This window comes from Thunnus thynnus, chromosome 1 (assembly GCF_963924715.1).
Source record: "Thunnus thynnus chromosome 1, fThuThy2.1, whole genome shotgun sequence".
NCBI lineage: Eukaryota > Metazoa > Chordata > Actinopteri > Scombriformes > Scombridae > Thunnus > Thunnus thynnus.
In genome coordinates, this window is record NC_089517.1 from 23,839,619 (window position 1) to 23,864,082 (window position 24,464).

The 24,464-nt window shown below is 39.5% G+C and overlaps 2 protein-coding genes across 3 annotated transcripts; both read left to right on the forward strand.

Moving 5' to 3' along the window:
* The first annotated feature begins 187 nt into the window (after nucleotides 1–187).
* On the forward strand, nucleotides 188–8,851 carry supv3l1 (SUV3-like helicase). Its single transcript, XM_067591641.1, has 16 exons — nucleotides 188–650; nucleotides 857–934; nucleotides 1,830–1,937; nucleotides 2,028–2,142; nucleotides 2,261–2,429; nucleotides 3,357–3,468; nucleotides 3,955–4,032; nucleotides 4,343–4,434; nucleotides 4,544–4,724; nucleotides 5,051–5,144; nucleotides 5,742–5,861; nucleotides 5,978–6,077; nucleotides 6,177–6,257; nucleotides 6,752–6,928; nucleotides 7,468–7,616; nucleotides 7,775–8,851. Exons 1-16 carry the CDS (start codon nucleotides 368–370, stop codon nucleotides 8,190–8,192), a joined length of 2,355 nt encoding a protein of 784 aa, XP_067447742.1. The 5' UTR covers nucleotides 188–367; the 3' UTR covers nucleotides 8,193–8,851.
* A 693-nt stretch (nucleotides 8,852–9,544) lies between these two features.
* Nucleotides 9,545–23,006, forward strand: hkdc1 (hexokinase domain containing 1). Of its 2 annotated transcripts, none has more exons than XM_067591662.1 (21): nucleotides 9,545–9,805; nucleotides 11,318–11,480; nucleotides 11,611–11,768; nucleotides 11,988–12,110; nucleotides 12,347–12,442; nucleotides 13,111–13,210; nucleotides 13,937–14,120; nucleotides 14,230–14,385; nucleotides 14,465–14,698; nucleotides 15,164–15,305; nucleotides 15,420–15,576; nucleotides 16,403–16,551; nucleotides 18,124–18,243; nucleotides 18,437–18,532; nucleotides 18,892–18,991; nucleotides 19,257–19,369; nucleotides 19,484–19,614; nucleotides 19,832–19,987; nucleotides 20,148–20,235; nucleotides 21,171–21,316; nucleotides 21,517–23,006. In XM_067591662.1, the coding sequence occupies exons 1-21, from the start codon at nucleotides 9,743–9,745 to the stop codon at nucleotides 21,650–21,652; spliced, it is 2,811 nt and encodes a 936-aa protein (XP_067447763.1). In that variant the 5' UTR covers nucleotides 9,545–9,742; the 3' UTR covers nucleotides 21,653–23,006. The 2 variants fall into 2 exon arrangements, with proteins under 2 accessions (XP_067447763.1, XP_067447755.1); XM_067591654.1 differs by having other exon boundaries at nucleotides 19,481–19,614; nucleotides 21,517–23,005.
* The last annotated feature ends 1,458 nt before the right edge of the window (nucleotides 23,007–24,464 follow it).

Consider the following 24,464-nt stretch of genomic DNA (forward strand, 5'->3'; position numbering starts at 1 on the left):
CTTTTCTGCGCAGCATTAATAATACATAAAACAATCACATCATATAAATGTACAAAAATGCATATGGCTCTGGATCTTCATTTACGTGATTTGAAATGAACTCGTTGGTCATTTGCTAGGCAGCTTTTATCACGCTTTGCATGCGCACGATCATTTTCTAAACAGGCACATTTGTGGGCAGCTACATAGAGACGGGTCCTGTTCCACGTTGTGTCCCCAGCAGGAAGAGAGATGTGTTGACCGTCCTCTGTTGAAGTCGTAGCTGGAGCGTAATCCACATGTGTAGACCTGCTGGACACTATGGAGCGACAGTAACACCGGTTTTGTACGTGGCCCCAAAAAGGGCGCTAACACCGGGGATACAACGATGTCAGTAAACCGGTGTTTGCGTTTGTTTTCTCGGCTTCAGCGTCATGTTAACCCCCGGGCTGCTCGCATCGTCGCCGGCAGCTGTCCCGCGTCTCCTGGGTCTGTTTTGTTGCATAAACAACATCGGGCTAGTTCTGTTGGTGGCTGCAGACATGCTTCATCCAGCTCCAGCTCTACTCCCAAACCTCCGGACACATCGCTGTTTGTCCCCGTCTCTCTGAAGGCGGACGTCTCGGTGGATGGCAGTGTGGGAGCAGAGCTGACCCAGCCCCTAGATAAAGGTGAGTACATGTAGGCTTAAATCACTTCAGCACTTCGGAAAACGAGGTGATCATTGAGACAGGCTGTTGCTGTCAAGCGGTTTTCTTCGTGCACCGAGGCTAACCCGAGCTGTCAGATGTGCAGCATTTTGAACATTTTCAATTATGGACATGACAGCCTTTTTCTCATGTGTGTTTCTCTCTCTTCTGATTGTGTTTTGATTCAGATGAACTGCTGAAAGTTCTGAACCGGTTTTACAAGAAGAAGGAGATGCAGAAGCTAGCAGCAGATCATGGCCTGGACGGTGAGGATGGAAGCAAAACATTCATCAAAAACACTTCATTACTTGCTATACCTACTATAGACATTCCTTGTGTGTATTTCTGAAGATTGTTGTGTTGTTATTCTGTGTAAATACACTGAGAGCTACTAAACCAGAGTCAAATTCCTTGTATGTGTAAACATACTTGGCCAATAAAGATGATTCTGATTAATGTGAACGTAAATGCTAATCGATTCAACATTTACTCAATCACCAGCAATTGATGTTGTGTGTGCGAGACGATAGGATTTAATGTGCAACAGTGTGATGATTATGGCAGTGTTAATTCTAACTACTTTTATAACATTATTTTTACATAAAAGTTTAAATTGAACACATTAGTCATATCCCATATTCATATTGATTGTCAAACTATTCCCACAGTTACACTCATACATGGGTAGAAGAAAAGCAAAAGTTATGATGGTCAGACATAACTAGACTGTCAGGGCTGAACATCAGTCAGTTCTAATTGCACGTATAGTCTGGACAAAGGTTGTTTAAGGAATCCTGATGTCCATCTTGTTACCAAAGGTTTTGTTTTTGGAATGAATTTATTCAGCTTCTCTGGACGAATAAAAGCTGTCATCAACCACAGAGAATAAATCTCCATAGTACAAATAAGGATGAATAAAATCTAGATCTTTACTGTTAGAGAGAACGTCACCGGTTTATGTAAAATGTAATGTCTATAACGTTAGACCACTACGACACCACACTGCCTTCAGCTTGTGAAGTTATCGCTGATGATGTCAACATGATACCAAAGCCGGACAGAAATCAAACCAGCTTGATTTGTGCAGTGATTTCCAGTGGTTTCTGTGCAGGACTGACAGCCTTGTGTGTCTTCATTGTGTGTTTCTGTGTGTGTACACAGCTCGTCTTTTCCACCAGGCCTTTATCAGCTTCAGGAAGTACGTACTAGAAATGAATTCCCTCGCCGCTGATCTGCACATCATCCTCAGTGACATCTGCTGCGGAGCAGGTTTGTCAGTCTTTAATTAAACCTCAACATAATTAGTATCAATAAATGAAAGAAATACTTTAATTAATTTTCATTTTTGTTGCTTTAAAGGTCATATAGATGACCTCTACCCGTACTTTATGCGTCATGCAAAGCAAATCTTTCCTATGCTGGACTGTATGGATGACCTGAGAAAGATCTCAGACCTCAGAGTGCCTGCCAACTGGTACGTATCATCTCATTGTAGTTAACTTTCTGGTGCCGACAGTGATTTGCACCTTTAGTTCATGTGTCATATCTTGTGCAGTATTGTTTTGTGGTTAGAGTGTGTGTGTGTTGATCAGGTACCCTGAGGCTCGTGCCATCGAGAGGAAGGTGATTTTCCATGCTGGTCCCACTAACAGTGGTAAAACCTACCACGCCATCCAGCGCTACCTGGCTGCTAAGTCTGGAGTCTACTGTGGCCCCTTGAAACTACTGGCCCACGAAATCTTTGAGAAGAGCAACACGGCTGTAAGTATCTCTCTCTCTTTCTTCATCACCGTCTGTAATCTTTCTATTTTGTTTCACTCTTGAGCCTCTTTCATACATGCAGTCTATCCCTGAAATGTTCAGGAACATTTCCTGCATGGGGTCATGTGTGAATGGGAGCAGTGATTGATATTCTGGGAAATCTGTACCACCAATTTTCCACCTCAAGACCTAATAACATTTCAGGGAAAATGCTGGTATGGCTGTGTGATTGAAAGCAGGAACATTTCAGGGACAAATATGTAAAGGGTTACGTCTGTCTGATGAAAGATGCTTTTGTGTGGAGCGAACGAACTAATCACAAGACTCCGCTGATGATGTATTTGAATCCGCCACTTGTTTAGGCTTGCCTTGCCAATGCTTTTGCGGGTGATTTGTCTCGCAAATTTGTTAAATATTAAATGCATAAAAAGAACACTGGCACCGGATAAAAACAGTTCCTCATCCGCCAAATTCCTTGAATATAATAAGCGACGTCTCCTCCCATCTTCTTCTTCTGTTGAGTTTTATGGTAGTTGGCATTGATAAGTGTTGCATGACTGCCATCCACCGGACTGTCTCTTTCCCCATCTATTCCGGCATGATATGTGTGAAAAGGCGCAAGGCAGAAATGTTCCTGAATGTAGCTGCATATGTGAATACTACTAGCAGTGCTTGACAGATTATCCCAATAATTAACTGGGAACTATGTGTCAAAGAGGCTTTGGACTTTCTCAGTATTTTTCTTTCTGTCTTTTACTCAGGTGTTAATGGCTTTACCTCACCGTGTCTATCATTTGTGTTCCCCATCTCTTCGTTTATTCTTAAAGTGTCATCATTTATCTCTTTCTCACCATATCACACTGTTGACTGTTGGTGTGTGTGTGTGTGTGTGTGTGTGTGTGCGCGTACGTGCGTGTGTACTCCCAGGGTGTGCCATGTGACTTGGTTACTGGGGAGGAGAGGACATTCGTGGACCTGGAGGGTCGAGCTTCTGATCACGTGGCCTGCACCATTGAGATGTGCAGTGTCACCACACCTTGTTAGTAAACATAACATACAGATATTTCTGTTCATATCATATCAGATTGTATCAGCTTTAATCAAAAACTGAAAAAATAAGAATAATTTGAGGCAGGTGTTGTCGTTGTTGTTGTTTTCTACAGCACTCAATGATGCTCAGATGGATGTACTTTGTTACTATCTTGACATTTATAAATCAGTAATTCATTTGTTAGTTTTTCATGTGATTTTATGAGATATTTTAAGTAATCTAGCACAATTCTGTCACCTTCTTATGGGGGGCTGCAATAAGAATGCAGTCATCAGCCAAAATGCAGAACTTTTGAACAGTTACATATTTATTTTTGATATTTTGCTAACAAGAACCAAAATGTTTCTCCAGATACATCTTGTAGAAACTGTCATCTGCATGATGGAAGTTTTGTTTGTGTTGTTTAATTGGCCACTTGAAGGTGTCACCCAGAATATTTATTGAGGGTTTGTTTTCTTGTGTGTCTGCCTGTAGATGAGGTGGCTGTAATTGATGAAATCCAAATGATCAGAGATCCTGCCAGAGGCTGGGCCTGGACCCGAGCACTGCTGGGTTTGTAACACACACAGGAGACCTCTCACACTGTTGCGGACCATGTGTCTCTTCATCTTCATCACAACCTCCACCACAAAAGCCTGTGCATTCATTAAAGTTGCTAAATTACTGCATTAGTGATTTATATAGATTTTTTTTTTAAAACATTGGTTTACAAACAGTGGTTGTTTTTCTTAATTGGGGTCTGTAATTACAGCTATGTTTCCCTAATTGTGTCTGCTATGTGTTATTTTGTACTCATTATTTTATATTTTAAATACTGATGTTTCCATCCTGTGCAGCTGACAGTTTCTTTGTATTTGTTTAGGTCTCTGTGCGGAGGAGATTCATGTGTGCGGGGAACCTGCAGCCATAGACTTTATCAGAGAGCTGATGTATACCACTGGAGAGGAGGTGGAGGTGAGGCTGGAGCATGTAGTACAGCAGGAAGAGAGGAGTCTGGCTGATGTTGTACAATGTTCTTTCATTTTTGTCTTTGGGTAACCACACTGTCTCCGTTCCTCTTCAGGTCCGCACCTACCAGCGTTTAACTCCATTCTCAATCTTGGATCAGGCTGTGGAGTCATTAGACAACCTGAGACCAGGAGACTGTATCGTGTGCTTCAGTAAAAATGACATCTACTCTATAAGCAGGCAGATTGAGGCCAGAGGACAACAATGTGCTGTAATTTATGGGAGTTTACCTCCAGGTAAATGTGTGAGAATTTTTTAGGAGGTTGTAACCATGTCACATGTTTGTGTGGGGGGTAGGGAGCCAGTACTCAGTTCTTACTGTATGAAGACTAAATGTAGGCTACAAATATCAGATAGTTTGTCTACCCTTCTGTTAATGTTTTTCAAATCATTGAACTTAATCTCAACTTTTGTCCAAAAACATTATAAAAACAAAAGAAAAATGAATGATAATGCAAGTCATAATTAATTTACAAGCCATTATTTCAGCTTTTTGTGTCAAAGACAGACTCTGTTGATTCCTGTTTTACTAAGACTAAACTCAGTTGTTCTGTGTTTACAGGCACCAAGTTGTCCCAGGCCAAGAAATTCAATGATCCTGACGACCCCTGTAAGATCCTGGTAGCGACAGATGCTATTGGAATGGGCCTTAACCTGTAAGTACCCTCATACACAGTCCACTTCCTGATATTTTTCAACACAGTAATTGAAAAAGATTGTAAAAAGGCCTGAAATCCTGAAATCAAGTTGTCATACTGTACAGCATGTCCCATCCTATTGAAACATTATTCCAACCTCCATGTTCCTCATGTTTATTTAACCTGTGGTCACCTGTACTCCCAGGCTTTTCTTCAAAGATATTTGGCTTTTTCTGACTGAAGTTATTTCTATCTTGTTGCTCATGTGTTTGGTTACTATCCTACCTGTTTGATATTTTGTGCTAAATGCTTTTATTGGAAAGCACTTTGTAAATTTAGGCTTGAAAACTGCTATATGAAATCTTAACTTACTTAATTAGTTAATTGGGAAACAGAGGAGAGTTTGTTTTTGTTTTTTTGTTTTTTTTTTACATTATTCTGATGTTTGCTGGCATTTTCAGCATACACCACTAGGTGTCACCAAAGTTTTACTTTTTCAAAACATCGGGGCTTTAACAGGACTCCAGTGGTAGTTTAACAGTCAAATCTTTCTACACAAGAAATTGTGAAAATGCCATCAACCCAGCTCACATCTATCCATTTGTCTCTCTCCAGGAGTATAAAACGGATCATCTTCAACAGTCTTGTGAAGCCCAATGTGAATGAGAAAGGGGAGAAACAGATGGAGACCATCAGCACATCACAAGCTCTGCAGATAGCTGGCCGTGCAGGAAGGTCGGTCTCACCTTTACTTGTATGGTTCCCATTCAATAGGATTAAAGATGGGAAAGAATATTATTAAGCCATTTTTACTTCTGTCATTTTTTTAAAAAAAAACCTGTCTTCTCCAGGTTCTCCTCCAAGTTTAAAGAGGGAGAAGTTACCACCATGCACAGAGATGATCTTCCTGTCCTGAAAGAAATACTCAGCCACTCCGTAGATCCCATAGAGGTGATCATTCACACACAGACAAGCAGGGTTACACTCAAACACACACAAGACACACAGATGGTCTCACTGATGGTGTTTATCTCCTCTCCTTTGCCTCAGACTGCAGGTCTCCATCCTACTGCAGAGCAGATAGAGATGTTTGCCTATCATCTACCTGATGCTACACTGTCCAACCTTATTGTGAGTATAGCTGCCCGTCTCCTCATATATTTATCTTTTGGAAGCATCAGATCAACAGCATGAAGAAATGTATCACACAGAGCTGGATGGTTGTGAATGGTTCTCATAGAAGGCCATACATATACAGGCAGTATATCATTATTAGACCTGTGTAGCACTTGGTGGTTGCCTCTTGGATTCAGAAGAGCTTGAATTTTTCGGAGATCTTTCACAAAGTTACTGTAAAGATCTCTGCAGGATTGTTGGCCACATGTTCACACTGTGTGAACTTTTCATTCAACCTCATCCAATCTTATCCTCTGTTGTCTCATCAGCAGCATTATTAATGGCAGCGATGTTAGTATGTGTCAAGAAATATTTTCCCATTACATCAGCATGTCACAAAAGAACAATAAAGTCTAGGTGATCATTTTGCTTGTCTTAGAATCGTCTTGTTTATCGCCGTAGCCTCGTCATCCTTTTTTGACTCCATTCTCTCTCGTTCTCTCTCTCAGGACATATTTGTCAGTCTCTCCCAGGTGGACGGTATGTACTTTGTCTGCAACATTGATGACTTCAAGTTTCTGGCTGATATGATCCAGCATATCCCGCTCAACCTGAGGTCACGCTATGTCTTCTGTACTGCTCCCATAAATAAGAAACAACCTTTCGTATGCACGTCCTTCTTAAAGGTAAGGACTAGTAGGAGTGAAGACGTTGAGGAAGCGTGAGGTGAGAGGAGATATGTTTTGAAATGACAATTATATCCACTGTGATTTTGTGTTGTAAGAAAAATAAAGTCCAAGGAGGGATGGATAGTTTTTATAGGCACTGTACTTCACCTCTTTCAAGTTACGGTTACACTGATAAGACATTATGAGCTCCAGAATTAAAGTTTAGTCTTGCAATAAGTAACCTTTGAGATTCAGGGTTAAGTTCTACATATTGGTGTTGTGCAACTCTTTTTCTGCTGGTAGAGTTGCAGGTTAAGAAGCATATGAGCAAAATATGTTTCCAGTTTAATATAATAACAAACAAACAAACCAACAAACAAAATCTTTTTTCCTGACTCTGGCATGTATTTCTTATCATGTTATAATTATGATGTTGCTGTTCATGACAAAAAACATATTTCCTTCCATTTGCTTGCTTGTTAAGCTTTGGATTACTGTCCTGCACTAAGAGCACTAAGAGCAGTGCTGCACTGATTTGAATCTTGTTTCTCTTTCAGTTTGCCCGTCAGTTCAGTCGAGACGAACCCCTGACGTTTGACTGGGTCTGTCGCCATGTCAGCTGGCCTCTGGCTCCACCCAAAAACATAAAGGACCTGGTTCACTTGGAAGCTGTTCATGATGTGTTGGATCTTTATCTCTGGTTAAGGTAACTTGGAGTTATTTTGTGCAGTTGTCAGTTGATTTAGTCATTGGTTGGTTGTATCTGCAACACCTTGACTCTTCTTTATCGTATGACATTATATTCTCACAAGTGGACTTACCATGCTAATCCATGTTGCTGTTGATGTCTGTCTGTCTCTTTAGCTACCGTTTCATGGACATGTTTCCAGACACAGGCTTGGTTCGGGAAATCCAGCGGGAACTTGATGACATCATCCAACAGGGCGTCCGAAATATTACACGTCTCATCAGAGCGACAGATGCGACCATCACTGAACCACCACAGACACAGAGCAACAGGCGTGGCCAAGCAGCATCTGGCAGGAACAGTGGCAGCAATAATTTGACCGGTGGAAGAGGTCAACGAGGCTCAGGACAGATGATGGACAGTTCTCTGGCTAGTCGCCTGGTGAGAGACGGACTGTTGACCCCGGATTTGCTCCAGCAGCTGCAGAGAGAATGGTCTAAAGATCAAAAGCAGGATTTTCCCAACCGGAGCGCATTCGATACAGAACATCAAAATAACAGCAACAAAGGGAAAAGAAAAAAGAAGAAGAAATGAAGGGGGAAACAATAACACGACTTTTGACACAAGAGCACTATTTGATCATGATCATGTGGTTTGGACTGAGATTTACATCAGAATATTCTGTCATGTAATTTACTTATTTTTACTGTGATTAAAAAGCTCACATTGTAAGTTTTCTTCCTGACTGTAATCATACAAACTGTTACTAGCTGATGTCCGTAAATATCCTTCCTGAGAACTACTGGTTGCTGCTGCTCGTAGCCCCTCTACAGGATCTGGTACCCAATGAGAGATTCTCCCATTAGACCCCTGTGGGAGATGTCGTATCCTGCCTGATCTATCACTTGTCTGTAACCGCCATTTTGTTTCACACAGTGTCATAAATGATTAATTTTATAGTCATTGTGACCAGGAAACATTTCAGAATGCACTGTGTGTGTGTGTGTGTGTGTTATGAAGGTATGGATTGAGTTTACAGCATGAGAGAATATATCCAATTTATTTGGGTACATCTGAAGCGTTCACTTAAAACTGCTCTCAAATTAAAGACATCTTCTCTGAACATTCTGCTAACGCTTTGAATAGATTGAATTCAGTACAGCCCTCGGAGTGTCTATATACAGATGAAATACCATATTTTTCCTCGTTTGTACATTTAAGTTGATTAGTCAATAAAAAAGCTACTGTTTTAACTGTCTTGATGTCACCTTTATGGTGTTAATATGGCACACGGACCTGTGTGAACAAAACAATGCAAACATTGAAAATGACATTTGATATACCTATATTTGATATACCTTTTTAGCATTTGATAATGCTAAAAAGGTAGCTCACATTGTTGAATGCCAAGAAGCAGCACTTAAAAAAAGAGGTCTATCAATCATGACTTTCACACTTGAGTTTTCAAAATATACAGAAACCAACACCTCCAAAATGATTCGATGTGAATTGTAAACAAATTGCAAGTGCATTTATTTAAAAAAAATACTGGAAAGATGAGTTCATATGCTATCGGCTATGCCAAACACTGATAAGATGCACTAATGAAGAGGGACAGTCATCAGAAGGTGAAATAAACTTTACATCCCTCAAATATTTACATTCCTGAAATATACAGTATATCAGTGTCACTGTCAGAAAATATCAGAAACATGAAATCAGGGCTTGGTATCATTCTTGTAGTAATCAGACCATATTGTTTCTCAAAAAAAAAAAAACGTACTGATAATGCATGTCAAAATCTCAAAAATGTTTCAAAATAAAGGTGTAGCTCAGGTCGGTAGAGACACTGTGAAACTAGAAAGAAGTCAGGATTGGGCCATAAAGAGAGGAGGAAATGATGAAAGGGGTTAATCATTGAGTTGGTGCAGAGGTTGGTCTCTGCTCAGTGGACCCAGTCAGTGAGAACAAAACAAGACAGAGCGGGACAGAGAGGAGGAAATCAGACTTTTCTGTTTATTAGTATGTGCACCCACTGAAATAATTTCTCATCGTTATTTCATTGGAGTGTGTGGAGTGTGAGGAACACAAACTCATCAACAAACCAACTAGAAGAGTTTCCTGGTGGCGTGTCGTACATCAAGATGTTGGCTGTTCATCTTGTTTCTTTCTTCTTCTCCAAACTCCAGGAGGACCCCACAAAGAAGGTGAGAGCTACTCCACAGCATTACTCAATAAACACGCAACTTCTCAGCTAATCGTATGTTTCTGTTGCAGTAATACTAAAAGTCTAAAAGTCTACTAAAAGCTCTCGGGACAATATTCGTTTTGCACTTAATGATTTGCAAAATGAACACAGTATCCTAATCTAAGCAACTGTTGTACTTTAATGCATTTGTACAACAATTAATTTCAAATTGAACAGACATTGCAGACATTATTGCCTTGTTTTAGCTGAAATAATTACTGTAAAACATTGTATATGCAAATCATAACAAGTTTAACACAGGTTTTGTCTGCTTCATCAATCACTGTAGGCTTTTATGGCAGGCTTTATTATATAATAAAGATAGTTGTTAAAAAACACAACTACCTTTGCAAAATCTAAAAGATAAAGCACACCCAGAAGGGCTGTGTCAAGTGCTATCTGACTTTAGGTTCTTGAAGACATTTTGCAACTGAAAAAGCATTTTGGATAAGAGACGAAACATCTTCAAGAATCTAAAGCAAGTCTAGTTCCCTTTCACGTAGCCCTTCTTGATATACCATGACCCAGAAACCTTCACAGACCTACAAGATAAGGCAGTAGCCAGTGCTGTAATAAGTTATTTAAGGTGCCATAATCAATAGTTAAAGTGTCACCATTTGTCTGTCCTGAACAATGATTAACATCCTTCCCCAGGCAACGCCTCTACTCCTCTCTTTGTACAGATGGGCTCATCGCACACTCTCCCAGGGACAAAGCATTGACACACTCAAAGCTGCACACACTCACTCTCATACACAAATACAGAGTGACACCCAGCAGGTGCACGGCCAAAGGGACCTTGTGCTCTAAACGTGTTGTCACAGTGATAGTTTGGCTGAGAAAACAGGGTGCGACTGAGCTTGAGGGAGTTTTGCTAATTTATAAAGATTTGTAGCTTTTCTTGCTCACATTCTATATGTATTATTTCCTAATAATGTGGTAGATTAAGTTACTGTTACCACATAATGGTCACAACATTGATAATAGATAGTAGATAGTATTATGTTATGTGGATGTTTTACCCAAAATGCAGAAAGTCTAAAAAGAAAAGGGATGAAAGTGTCCAAGAATCTACTGGGTCTTTGTTTATTACATTGTTTTGTGGGTAAAGAAGTTTCTCTTGAACAGCTGTTTTCTCAGGCTGGGAACATAACATCTGTTCACAGAATAGTTTGTTTTGGATCTTATGGATATAGTTTTCCCATGAGAATAAAATATGAGGTTTGTGATGAAGAATTAGAACCCGACTCTGTGTATAAAAGATGGCGGACGGGGTGTGATGGTACAAATTTCCAGGAGAAAACCATCAGAGCTCTTCTCCTTTACCTGACTCCCACTCTCACCTTTTCTCCCTCTTTCCTCTTTTCGGCATCTATCTTTTCTTTCTCTCGCTCCGACGGCGGAGAATAAATTAGTATGGCTAATTTCTCTTTATGTCTGTTTCCTCTGTCTCTCCTTTCGTTTTTTCTAGGTGGACAGGTTTCTGTATGCCATGCGTATCCATGACGACCAGCTAACGGACATCTCGGCTCGTTTCCAGGCTGAAATGAAGAAGGGGCTTTCTGCTGAAAGCAATGCTGCAGCAGCAGTGAAGATGCTGCCAACACATGTCCGCTCCACTCCGGATGGATCAGGTAATGTTTTCCAAACACTTAAAGGCTTTAGTGTAAGTTGATGTTTGGGATTCATCTAATCTACCAAAAACCATGTTGATGAAATCTTGAAATATTATACATTTTTTGTCTCTTTCCTCCTCTCCTGCAGAGAAAGGACAGTTTCTGGCCTTGGATCTCGGAGGTTCCAAGTTTAAAGTGCTCCAAGTTGAAGTGAGAGAGGGCATGGGGATTAGGAGGGGAGGAGTAGAGATGGAGGAGAAGACCTATTCGATACCTAAGGAGCTTCTCAACGGGAAAGGAACAGAGGTAAGGAGGTGAAGAGGAGAGGGGGAGTGAAAAGGAAGACGAACAAGGGAAGGTGAAATTGAAGAGGGACCAGAAAAAGCACCTGAATTTGAGCATTTTGGGAGCAGGATAGAGCAGAAGTAGGGGGGGGTTGAGGAAGGTGCATCAACAGAGAGAAGGGGGTTTATAATATCTCAACCGTCTCTCTCTCTCTCTATCTGTCTCACTCTCTGTGTGTAGTTATTTGACCATGTGTCCGAGTCTCTAAAGGACTTCCTGCATGAGAAGAACATCAGTTTGGAGAAGAAACATCCTCTGGCCTTCACCTTCTCTTTCCCTTGTGAACAATCCACCTTGAATCAGGTAATAACAATCTATATTCATCCATCTGATTTTCATGGCCTGCCCTGCATGAATCATCCTGGCCTTTATGGACTCGTAATGATCGACTTTACACCTTTGGACTGCATCATTGTGCAAGATGGAGTATATTTTCTGTCATGTCCTGTCTGCCCCTGGCTCCAGGGAGCAGAGGTGGCTTTGTCATTTTAAACTTTACACACACAGAAACCACCTAATCTTTTCTCTTCTCTCTCTAGGGATTATTGTTAAACTGGAGTAAGAACTACCGGGCTCGAGGCCTTCAGGGGAAAGATGTGGTCCAGGTCCTCAGAGAGGCTGTTGACAGAACAGGGGTAGGACGCCAGATATTCACTACTTTATTATTATCTTCAAACAATACTGACATGCCTATAGGTATGTTGAAAGGGTTGTTGGTCTATAGGAAGGGATCTCTTTGCATCCAGTATGGACAGAAAGAATAATTGCAGCGACCAATAACCCCTTCAGTGTGCATACAGGCATGTCAGTACTGATGTAAGAACCTATCCTTTATCAGTATTACCCACAAACTATTTCTCATGTATCAGTCAGCCCTCAACAGAACTGGGATGTAACTTTTGATTGACTGCTTATTTTAGACGTGTAGCTGATGCTTCCATCCAAAGAAACTTTCAGTAATTTAGATATTGGATATTGATCATATCTGACATCATCCAATCAGATTCCACTATTAGGGGTACTGAAATCTGATGTAGAGAACCAGGACAGTATGAGATTTTATTTTTACATTTTAACTTTTGCCAGATAGTTTTAACCACTGTGTGTGTGCATTAGGGTGATTTTTTTAAAGTTTTTATTCGGAGTGATGCATATGGTCACCTCTGAATAGATACAAACATGAACAGTAACATAAAGTGAAAAAATGCAGATTATCACATTGCAGACACTACTTATTATCTACTATGCACTGTAGTTGACGTTACTTATAACCTGGTTCATCACTCTGTAACTCACTCTGCAGGGTATGGATGTAGAGGTGTTAGCCATGGTTAATGACACTGTGGCGACCATGATGACCTGTGGTTTTGATGACCGGTACTGTGAAGTTGGACTCATCATTGGTGAGTATTATTATATAATTCATATTGTTCACTGTAGCTGTGTTAAGGCAGCTGTAAATCTACATTCATCTATTATCTATCTAACTTCAGTGTGTTTTGTTAAGTGTGTGGGTGTGTTTTTGTAATATTTCATCAGTTATATCTTCCATCTTTATTTTTTATGTATATAGGTGGTGGACCAAAAACAGTAATACAGTAAAACAATGCAACAACTAAACAAACCACGGACTAAAAAATTATACATTATGAGTTAAACTAACACTTTTCTAAGCCTCACAAAAGTTTGTTTAAATTGCAGAACCATCATATTGTCCTGCATTATCTCTCACTCTGACTAATACATCAGTATCCACCAAAACCTTTATATTTTAGCAGTAATGGTGTGTTCATAGTGTTCATATCATGGCCAAAATTTGCATATTTGAACATGATAATGAAATTATACAGTTTCAAAATTTGAATGTACCTGTTGCCACCACATTGCTGCTCCTTCTTGTAGTGCATCATATATGTGCACACTTGGCCTGTCCTCACTTTTGCAAGGATTATGTTTACGGTTTGTTTTTGGGGTTAGAGATTTAGATTACAATATAAATTAAACTAGTTTTGGTTTAAATTAAGGTTAATTTACGATTAGGACCATTTTAAGGTTGGTGTATGTTTGGCATGATATGATGATGGTTAAGACTATAATTACATTAATATCCTGTCTGTTTGGGTGTTTAGGTACAGGAACCAATGCATGCTACATGGAGGAGCTACGTCATGTTGACCTGGTGGAGGGCGACGAGGGCAGGATGTGTGTGAACACTGAGTGGGGAGCCTTTGGAGATGACGGGGCTCTGAAAGATTTCATTACTGAGTTTGACAGAGACGTCGATGCAGCGTCCAACAACCCTGGAAAACAACTGTAGGGAAAGCAGCTTTGTCTTTTTCATGATATGGAACAGCACGAGTGACGCTATATCAACCTTCATTCCTGCTGTTTCTCTGTTTCCATATTTCTTTCCGTGTTCTAGCTTTGAGAAGATGGTCAGTGGGATGTATCTGGGTGAGCTGGTGAGGCTGGTTGTATTAAAGATGGCTAAACTGGGACTGCTGTTTGATGGACATGTGTCTAATGCTCTAAAGACCAAGGGGAAGATAACCACTGCACATGTGGCAGCCATGGAGGAGTAAGTTATCTTTTTCTTTCTGTGTCAAACTCCATCTGTCTGAAAACAGTAAGAAACTATAAATGTCCATCTTTCTCAGGTACAAAAATGGCCTGAAGAACACCAGAGACATTCTCACTGAGCTTGATTTGACCCCATCGCCTGACGACTGCATTGCTGTTCAACATGTCAGCACCATCGTGTCCTTCAGGTCCTCAAATCTAGTGGCTGCAGGACTGGCTGCTATCTTGACTCGAATCAAACAAAACCGGAATTTGAGGAAATTGAGGATCACTGTAGGCATGGATGGAACTTTGTACAAGATGCACCCACAGTAAGTTTTTAAAGAAATAGTCACCAATAATCATATTCACATGCCAGCACAGTAAAAATCAACAGAAAAAAAGAAACATACAACTTTTTTTATCTGAAATAAAAACAAGTTTGGACTCATCTGAGATAGTCTGAGATTCTTGAGCAGGAATATTGTTGCTTGTTCCAGCTCCATGTCTTCTTTTGCCTTGAAACTTGCCAAAAATAACTAATCAGGCTAATCAGAAAGTACCGCTAATTAGCAATATTTACTACTTCTATGTATATAATTGAACAGCTTGCTAAACATATATTAAATAATTTAGATACAGTTTGAATTATCCATCTCAGTGGTCACAGTGTTGAGACTATTTAAAATATAATTTGGATACTCCGCTGAAACCAGTAATGTGTGTTGTTGTTGCAGCTCCTGCACATTACCAGTAGAGGTCACCAAAGGTTAAACATTGCATTCCCTCCATTTCAGGTATCCTAAACGTCTCCATAAAGTGGTAAGGAGGTTGCTTCCTGAGTGCCATGTCAGATTCGTCCTGTCAGACAGCGGCAGCAGCAAAGGAGCTGCCTTGGTAGCAGCAGTCGCCCAACGACTGGCATCACAGAGGAGAAAGGTTAGGTTGGTGTGAGTGTGTGTGTGTGTGTGTGTTGTGTGGTATATGTCTTCACAGGTGTACACAAAATCACCAGTAATGCTCACATATGTGATTATCTCACCTGTATTCCAGGTGGATGAGACACTGTCTCCCTTCAGACTGAATCAAGAGCAGCTCCAATTGGTCAAGGCCAGGATGAGGGCGGGGCTGGAGGCGGGACTGAAGAGTAAAATATCTTCAGGCATCAAGATGCTGCCTTCTTTTGTGTACCACACACCTGACGGCACAGGTCAGAAAATAAAACACCACTGTTGGTTTTGGCACAGCAACACTTAACTTTAAGTTTCCCTATCTAGCATTTATAAGCAGTATATAAACAGTTGGTAACAGTCTATAATGTAGTTGTAATCAGCTTTAACGCTTCCTGTGGGCACCAGAGCTGCAATAATTAGTCAATGAATCAATTAGTTGATTGACAGAAAATTAATCTGCAACTCTTTGGATAATCAAATAATCATTTGTCATTTTTAAGCAAAAATGACCGAAATGAGCTGTTTTCAACTTCTCAGATATGATGATTTAATGCTGTTCTTTGTCATACATTTAGTAAACTGAATATATTTGAGTTATTTGGTCGGACAAACATCTAAAAACGTCACCTGTGACTCTGGGAAATTATAACAGTAATTTTTCACTATTTTTTTGACATTTTATAGATCAAACGATTAATTGAGAAAATAATTGGCATATTAATTTATAATGTAAATAATCATCAAGTTGCGGCCCTACTGGGCATCCATTAGTGGAGGCTGGTGTATAAACAGATAATGAAAGTAAATATAGTTAAACACAATTGTAATAATATAAAATATACATTCATAGGAGAAGTTGTGATTGTTGACAATTACTGTTCATTAATAAACACTTAAATCTGCTTATAACTACATTATAGTGTGTTATAAACCATTTATTTAATGTTTATATACTGGTTATAAATGCTGAATAGGGAGACTTAAAGTGTTACCCTTTTGTAATAGCCCACAAGAGGATGAACAAATTTAACTTAATTTAAGTGAATTATGTAATCAATAAGCTTACTTTTTGTGATTTTCAAGAGCGTGGGAAATACCTAGCCTTGGATCTGGGAGGAACCAACTTCAGGACTCTGCTGGTGGACTTTAAAAAAGGTCTGCAACAGAACTCAAGACTCTACCATAAGATCTACACCATACCACTGGAGATAATGCAGGGAACTGGAGAAGAGGTAGGACACACACATACAGATGTACTGTTAGCTTTTTTAGTTTTAAATAATGAAGACAGACAGACTAGTACTGATAGGCACACAGAACACATGAAACTTAGTTGGTTTTAGTGAATTATTTTCATTTATGGAAGTTAATTAGTATTTTAAGTAGTAGTAGCAATAGTGGTATGACATAGGGTCATAAAGAAAAGGCTGTAAGAGAAATTATATAATGGAAAAGTGACACACAGCAAGGGTTGTAGTGCGGTGTTGCTCACTGGAAGTAGACTTGAGAGAAGGAAAAAAATGTCTCACACTCTGGCTCCATATGCATTTCTCTTTTATTAAGATGACGTTTCAGCCCTCAGGCCTTCTTCAAGATCAATAACCATCAATCAGTCTTGATTGTTGATCTTGAAGAAGGCCTGAGGGCCAAAATGTCATCTTAATAAAAGAGAAATGCACATGGAGCCAGAGTGTGAGACCCTTTTTGTACGCATACTGAATGAATTAACCATACAAAAATAGATAAAGCCCATCTGATAACAAAAAGCTCACAACAGATGGTTCTGAATTGTATCCTCTAATACTAACGTCCTGCTGAAGGCATAATACAGAACTAAACATTAGCCAATAATTACCACTTGTTTATGGCTTTTTTGTACACTTTCTCACCTGCAAACCATTCATATTATTATTTTATCATGATAAAAGATTACTAGATAACTGTTGATGCCGGTCTACTGGCAATAATTTGAGTTGTACTATAACCGCGATGTATGGCAACATTCAGTCAAGTAAGCAAGAACATCCAAAGCAGAAAATATTAATAATGTTTTGATATAATTAAGCAAAGATTAATTACAAAGACTAAATGCCAAGAGGATAGTGAAGTCAGACTGTGCAGAAGGTCTCTTTATCTTAGTAAACATACAACATAGAGTAACAGAGCTGCAAGGATTGGTTAATTAATCAACTATTTTGATAATCAATCATGGTTTTGGGTCATTTTTTTATAGAAAAAAATGCAAAAATTCTCTTGTTCCAGCTTCTCAAATGTGTATATTTTCTGGCTTCTTTAGTCTTCTATGACAGTAAACTGAATATCTTCGGGTTGTGGACTGTTGGCTGGGACAAAACAAGATATTTGAGGTTGCACCTTGGGCTTGGAGAAACAGAGATCAACATTTTTCACCATTTTCTGACATGTTACGGACCAAATGATTAATTGATTAATCAAGAAAATAATCGACAGATTAAATGATAATAAAAATAATTGTTAGTTGCAGCCCTACAACATATTTATTCCTCTCTATTTAGTATTTTTGTTGGAATTATAATGGTAATAGCCTGACACATACTGATGAACCTACTTCCATAAAGTGTCTTTGAGGGCATAATGTACATTCCAAATGTATGTGCTCTCAATAACCTTTTTATAGTACTTGACACTATATTCACCTGTGACAATACATTATTAGTGTGTGTGTTTTCAAAGTCCAAAAGGAGCTAAATCAGGGTGGAATAAAAACAGTCCTGGAATTTAAGTAAACAGATTTTCTGTCTCTGTCTCTCTGTGTCTGTCTGTAGTTGTTTGATCACATAGTGCAGTGTATCAGTGACTTCCTGGACTACATGGGAATGAAGAACGCTCATCTTCCTGCAGGCTTCACCTTCTCTTTCCCCTGCGAGCAGACAGCAATTGACACGGTGAGCATGGACATCAGACTGTCTTTTCTGTACTGTGGGTTTTAGTTCACTTATGTCAGGGTTTGTTACATGTACAGAATCCTTTTTCTCATAAGAATGAAAGTCAATCATCAACTAGTTATGAAACCAAAAAGACAAAAAGAAAGAAAAATATCAACCTTGTAACTTTTTGCAACCTTTGTATGTCCTGCAGGGCACATTGGTGAGCTGGACCAAAGGCTACAAGGCCACAGACTGTGAAGGACATGATGTTGTCGGCATGCTGAGGGAGGCCATTAAGAGACGCAACGTGAGTCTGAGTTTTATAAAGATGACCTGGGTTTTGTCCACTGAGGTGAAAGAATAATGCTGCACTCTTTACATATTTGGACAATAACCCTGCCAGATGCACAAAACTGTCTTTCACCAAATTATGAAGAGAAATAATGGGACATCCTTTTGACAGAATTTCAGGAATCACAGCTATTCTTATAAACTGTGAATATACAAACATTTACTTGGATGTTGGGTGATAAAAGCATGTATGCATGTGTTTTTGTGTCTATGAAGACATATCCTGCAGTAATTTGACTATACAGTTGCATCAATTAATGTGTGTATGTGTCTGTGTGTTGTGTACACATATTGTGTATATGTTTGTGTCTATAGGAGTTTGACCTGGACATAGTAGCTGTTGTCAATGACACAGTTGGGACCATGATGAGTTGTGCCTATGAAGACCCTCAGTGTGAAATCGGACTGATAGCTGGTATGTATTAGAACATTTTTTGTAAAAAGTGAGGACATTTTGGTTGGTTGTTAGTTTTTCACTGTGCTGTTGAAGGTTTAGGTCTTTGTTGTCAGATTACAGCTGGAATTAAGTTTAGGGTTAAAGTGTGTTGTTGGTGCAACTGTTCACCACATACCTGTTGCTAAGTAAACTGGATTTTCTCTATAATCAAAAGCAACTGAATTTGACAATCAGCACATGTTTTATGCGATACAGAAATCAACAATGTCCCTCTGTTTCAAAGGAACTGGCAGTAATCTTTGTTACATGGAGGAACTGAAGAATATTGAGAAGACCAAACAAGAGGAAGGAAAAATGGAAAGAGAAGAGGGGACACCTGAACGTCAGGGAGATATGGTAAAAGAACTCTTATAAAACACTGAAGGTTTTAGTTCACTGGTGAAAAACTGAGTTTTTGGATGGTAATTGGTACATTTAACCTCGTCATTTTTTGGTTTCTTCTCCCAGCAGGATGATAAGATACGAAGGATGTGTATAAACACAGAGTGGGGAGGTCTGGGTGATGATGGCTCGCTGGATGACATCATCACACCTTATGACGTTGAGGTGGACCAAAACTCAGTTAACGCTGGAAAACAAAGGTTAGAAATGCATATTGTCATACCTGTACATGTTTTTTAAAGTTTGTGTTAATCATGTGGTTGTGTTCTCAGGTTACATATAACTTGCATACTTTTATGCATGTGTGTGTGTCTCATGGTCCAGTGATTCTGTGTGTTTTTAGATCTACTGAACTGTTCTGTAGCCTGTAACTTGTTCAGGTGGTCACAAATAATATGTGTTTTTGTGTGTGTGCAGGTTTGAAAAGCTGACCAGTGGGATGTATTTAGGTGAAGTTGTCCGTCAGGTGCTCTTGGATTTAACCAGAGGAGGTTTGTTGTTCAGAGGACATGTCACTGAACCTTTAAAAACACCTGGAATATTCCAAACTAAATACCTGTCACAAATAGAGAGGTAGGTAAAACCATATCTGTCTGTGTGTGTGTGAATAAAAGCTTTGTCCAGTACTCAATAATGTCTTTTAAATCTGCTTATGCCACCACATCACCACACACATGCACCTATATGACTGTGATGTTGCTTTAGTTTTTGTAACTGTGCCGTCTCCTTCTAGTGACCGCCTGGCTTTACTGCAGGTCAGATCCATTCTCCAACAGCTGGGGCTGGACAGCACCTGTGACGACAGCATCATTGTCAAAGAGGTAGAAGATAGAAAAGAGTTGAGCAACTAACACAAAACAAGTCAGACGTCCTGTTTTTTGGTGAACAATAGACCTTTTTCACAACAGATTTAGATTTAGCATTTCAAAGTAGGAAAAGCACACATGAAATAATAACATTGATGATGGCTGAATCGCATTTAGTTTCTCCAGATTCATGACCCTTGCATAGTGCATGATGGTTCACCAGTGTGGCTTCATTGGACACTTGGAGCCATCTATTGTGCCAGTGTGTTCTCAAACTAAAATTTAAGGTATAATGTATTCAGTGTTCAGTGTTCTGTTATTATATGACAACTCTATAGAACGAACATTGACAGGCTCATTGTGTTTTATATTTTATTGTGTTTTATTTACAAGGTATAAGTCATAATTCATTAAGGTTGATTACATACGTATGTACAGGACCAAAAAGCTTTCTTCACAGGGAATATTTAGATTAGTCATTGCAGGAAGAACACAGGTGTAACAAATAACATTCATGATGCCTCCTACACCTAAGGTGATGCAGCCACCATTAATGTTATTAGTTACACTTGTGCTTTTCCTGTCATGTCATGTCAAAATGTGTGAAAAAGGTCTATTAGTTCACTACTGGGAGAGTTTAGATGATAATGTACCACTTGAAACTTCAGAGCCTTGTGAAGAACTATTAAAAGTAAGCGTTTATAGCATAATTCTGCCCCCCGCTAGCCTATTTCTTGTCCCAAACGTGTCTCAAATGGCAGGAAAAAGGTTAAGAGTTTAAATTTTGTCCTAGTACAATGCTCAGAAAATCATGTTCTCTGTTGCAACCTCATTTGGTAAGACCTTTCGCTCTGATTTGTGGAGCAATATGACATTGTCTAGCTCTAAACTGTGGCACCAACAGACTGTTAAGTGTTGCAATAATGATAAAGGCTGTCATTGTTATATAGGTATGTGGAGCAGTGTCACGTCGCGCAGCTCAGCTGTGTGGGGCAGGAATGGCAGCCGTGGTCGATAAGATGAGAGAGAATCGTGGCCTGGACCATCTGAACATCACTGTGGGGGTAGATGGGGCACTCTACAAACTACATCCACAGTGCGTTATCATTATTATTTATTTATATTATTTGTCATTGTGATAGTGTTCTACAGGTTCCAATCACATTAACAATGATTCAGTTCAATTAAACATGTTGTTGTTTGTGACTGGCCACATCTAGTTTTACACTCGATTTAATATCTTCAAATAACTTTATAAAAACTAAACTATTTTTTTTCTTCTGATGCTGTTTGCAGTTTTTCTAAAGTCCTCCAAGAGACTACCAGTGTTTTGGCTCCTCAGTGTGATGTGACCTTCCTCCCATCAGAAGAGGGCAGCGGGAAAGGTGCCGCCCTCATCACAGCTGTGGCCAGACAGAAGCAGGACATGTAACTTCCCATAAGGGCTGCTAACATCAGTTGCTGGTCTGCAAGAGCTGCAGACTCTCGTCCTATACAAATGGATTCACCAGCCGCTTCTTTTCACCTGAAAGCAAGGAGCTTCACCTGAAGGGCGGAACACATGCAGATGTGTTTGTTGCATGATCCCTCACAGGCTTCCCACACACAAACAGCCATTTGTGCTGTATGTTGCACCCAACCAAGCCAGAAGCACTGCTGCCAGGGATAAAATCCTTGTCCCTAATAATGTTTAAAGAACTGGATTTTTATAAAACAACTAAATTTGTCAACGTTAACACTTTTTGTTCTAAAGCTCACTTCCCTTAATCAGTGCTCAGAACCTGATAGAAGTCATTGCTATGATGTTTACTACTTAGTGAAAATTTTCTTATTTGTCCCTTGAAAGGCCCATCCAAAGTGCGTCTAAATTTCAATATACTGGCCCAGCAAAAATATTTGGTTTCCTCACTCAAGATTTTAAACCAAAGCCCTCCACTTTCCAATCAACTACCCAGTCAGTCATGGGAAAGGTGTCACACACACAGCTGCACAGTCTCATGCTAATGTTAGCCATGCACTGATTACACTCTGTGCCTCTGATACCAGGGCTGAGCAAAAGAAAGTATACTCACTTTAAAAAAATCACATCCTGCAAACTACTCAAAGTTAGCGCTTGATGTGAGACCCAAACCATAATGTTATAATCAGCTGTCATGATATTCACCACGGCTAGCTTCAATTGTCAAAATGTGACCATACTGTACATGTGTGTGGTCCGCTGAAGATCTTTGCTTGTCCTCAGACATTCACATGCTGCCTCCTTACAATGTGTTCTCATTTAATTTTTTGTTTTTGTTTTTGTTTTTGTTTTTGTTTTTGTTTTTGTTTTTTTACAGTATTGACTAAAAACTCAAATTATCAGCAAATTATACAAATAGCTGGGTAATCTAATACGAAAAAACAAAGATGTCACTTTTGTGTCAGTCTTGCTGTGTTTGTACTGTGTTTGAAGTATTTCTATATATATATATATATTTTACAACACACTAAGTTGTATCAGTAATTTAGTTCATAATATTAGAACCAGATGATTCCTACAAAATAATTTAATAAATTATTTTTTTAAAAATATATAAATGTCAGTCTATTTAGAAGATATGGTGTGTGTTGGATAAATAAGAGACAAAGAAAATTACAAAATGGAAAAAAAAATGTGTGTGTGAGAGAAAGAGAGAGAGCGAGAGAGAGCAATATCTCGGTATTGATGAAGGGCAGGAGGAGGATTGGAATGCTGCTGACCACATTTCACAACAATAAAAAACAAGCTCCGCTCTGTTCTGTCACTCTGGACTGACTCTCTGTCCTTGTGATCGCCTGTCTGTCTTTCCACTCTGTCTGTCTGTCGGTGCATCTGTGTCATTTTAGTTATTTTGTCTGTCTGCTTTATCTGTCTGACTGGATCCTTGCCCATCTGCCTGTGTTTTTATCTATGTTGTACATGCTGAAATAACAGTACAGGCAGAAACACGGACAAATCCACCAACATTATAGAGAACATTTTAGTGTTGTTTGAAGTGAGCTGAAGAGTGTTTTAGTATTGTTGATAAAATTTCAGTCTGAGGGCCTGAACTAAGAGGTCGTGCACATGTTTCCAGTGAAAGTGTAAGGCAAATATTATAACTAGTGTTTATAAATTGCATTACAATCTTGAACTACTGATCTATCAATACTAGGAAATGAATGAGCAGTGCAACGATCAGTGTTCTTATGCTAATCCATTCATGATAGATTAGATGATGTGTTGAAGATGAAAGAAGGTAGGAAAAAAGCAGCTGAGTGTAAGCTATATAGAAAAGCACTGAGAAAGGAGTAAAGGAAGGACAGAAACAAATTAGAAAGAATTAAAGAAAGGAGAGAAGGAAGGAAATATAATGAGAAAGGCTGTGTGCTAACAGGAATGAAACAGTAGCTAATCTGTCAGGGATTAACATGTTACAATGCTACCATGAGGGCTACGTCACACACATGGACACACCCACCTGCACACACACACACACACACGTACACACACAGACACAGCACAGTAATCCCACACTGTCCTAGTAGTGACCTAGTAGCTCCACAGTTAAATCACACATACACTGACACTGCAGCTTCAGTGCAGCAACACACGAACACAGCTGGGCTGCTGAATCTGCAGCTCGTGCAGCACAGAGCGTTGCAGTGACTGATACAGAGGCTCTCTTTTCCTCTCATGTTCTGTCACTGTTGTCCTTTCCATTTCCCCTTTTTGTCTTCATCTTCACATCCTGTATAACCTTCCTCCACAATGATGTACATTCTGTCTTTTACTGCACATCCTTTTTTTAATTTAGCCAGTTTGAAAAACCTTGAATGAGCATTCCTCAGGGAGCAAGGTGTGTGAGTCTTATTATATAGCCACTTTCTTTGTGTGTGTGTGTCCGAGTCTTTGCGAGTGTGTGGGTGTGGGTCTTTGTCTCCCCTGTAAAACAACAATAAGAGCTTTGACACACACACAAACACAGAAATGGTCACCAGTAAATGGGCAGAGTTGAGCCGCTGGTTCTTCAGGACCTACAAAAGGACAAGCGCTGGCCCTGTTCCTGTGGGATTCTCTATTTTCTTTTCGATATACAGTTATTTTCATTGAACTTTCATTTTTATATCTCATACCCTGATTCATTTTCCCCAGTTACAATGAATTGTAGCTTGAAGCCAGGATCTGAGGACAGGGGAAGAATGAGACACCGCAACGCCTCAAAATATCACTGTGGTGACAACTG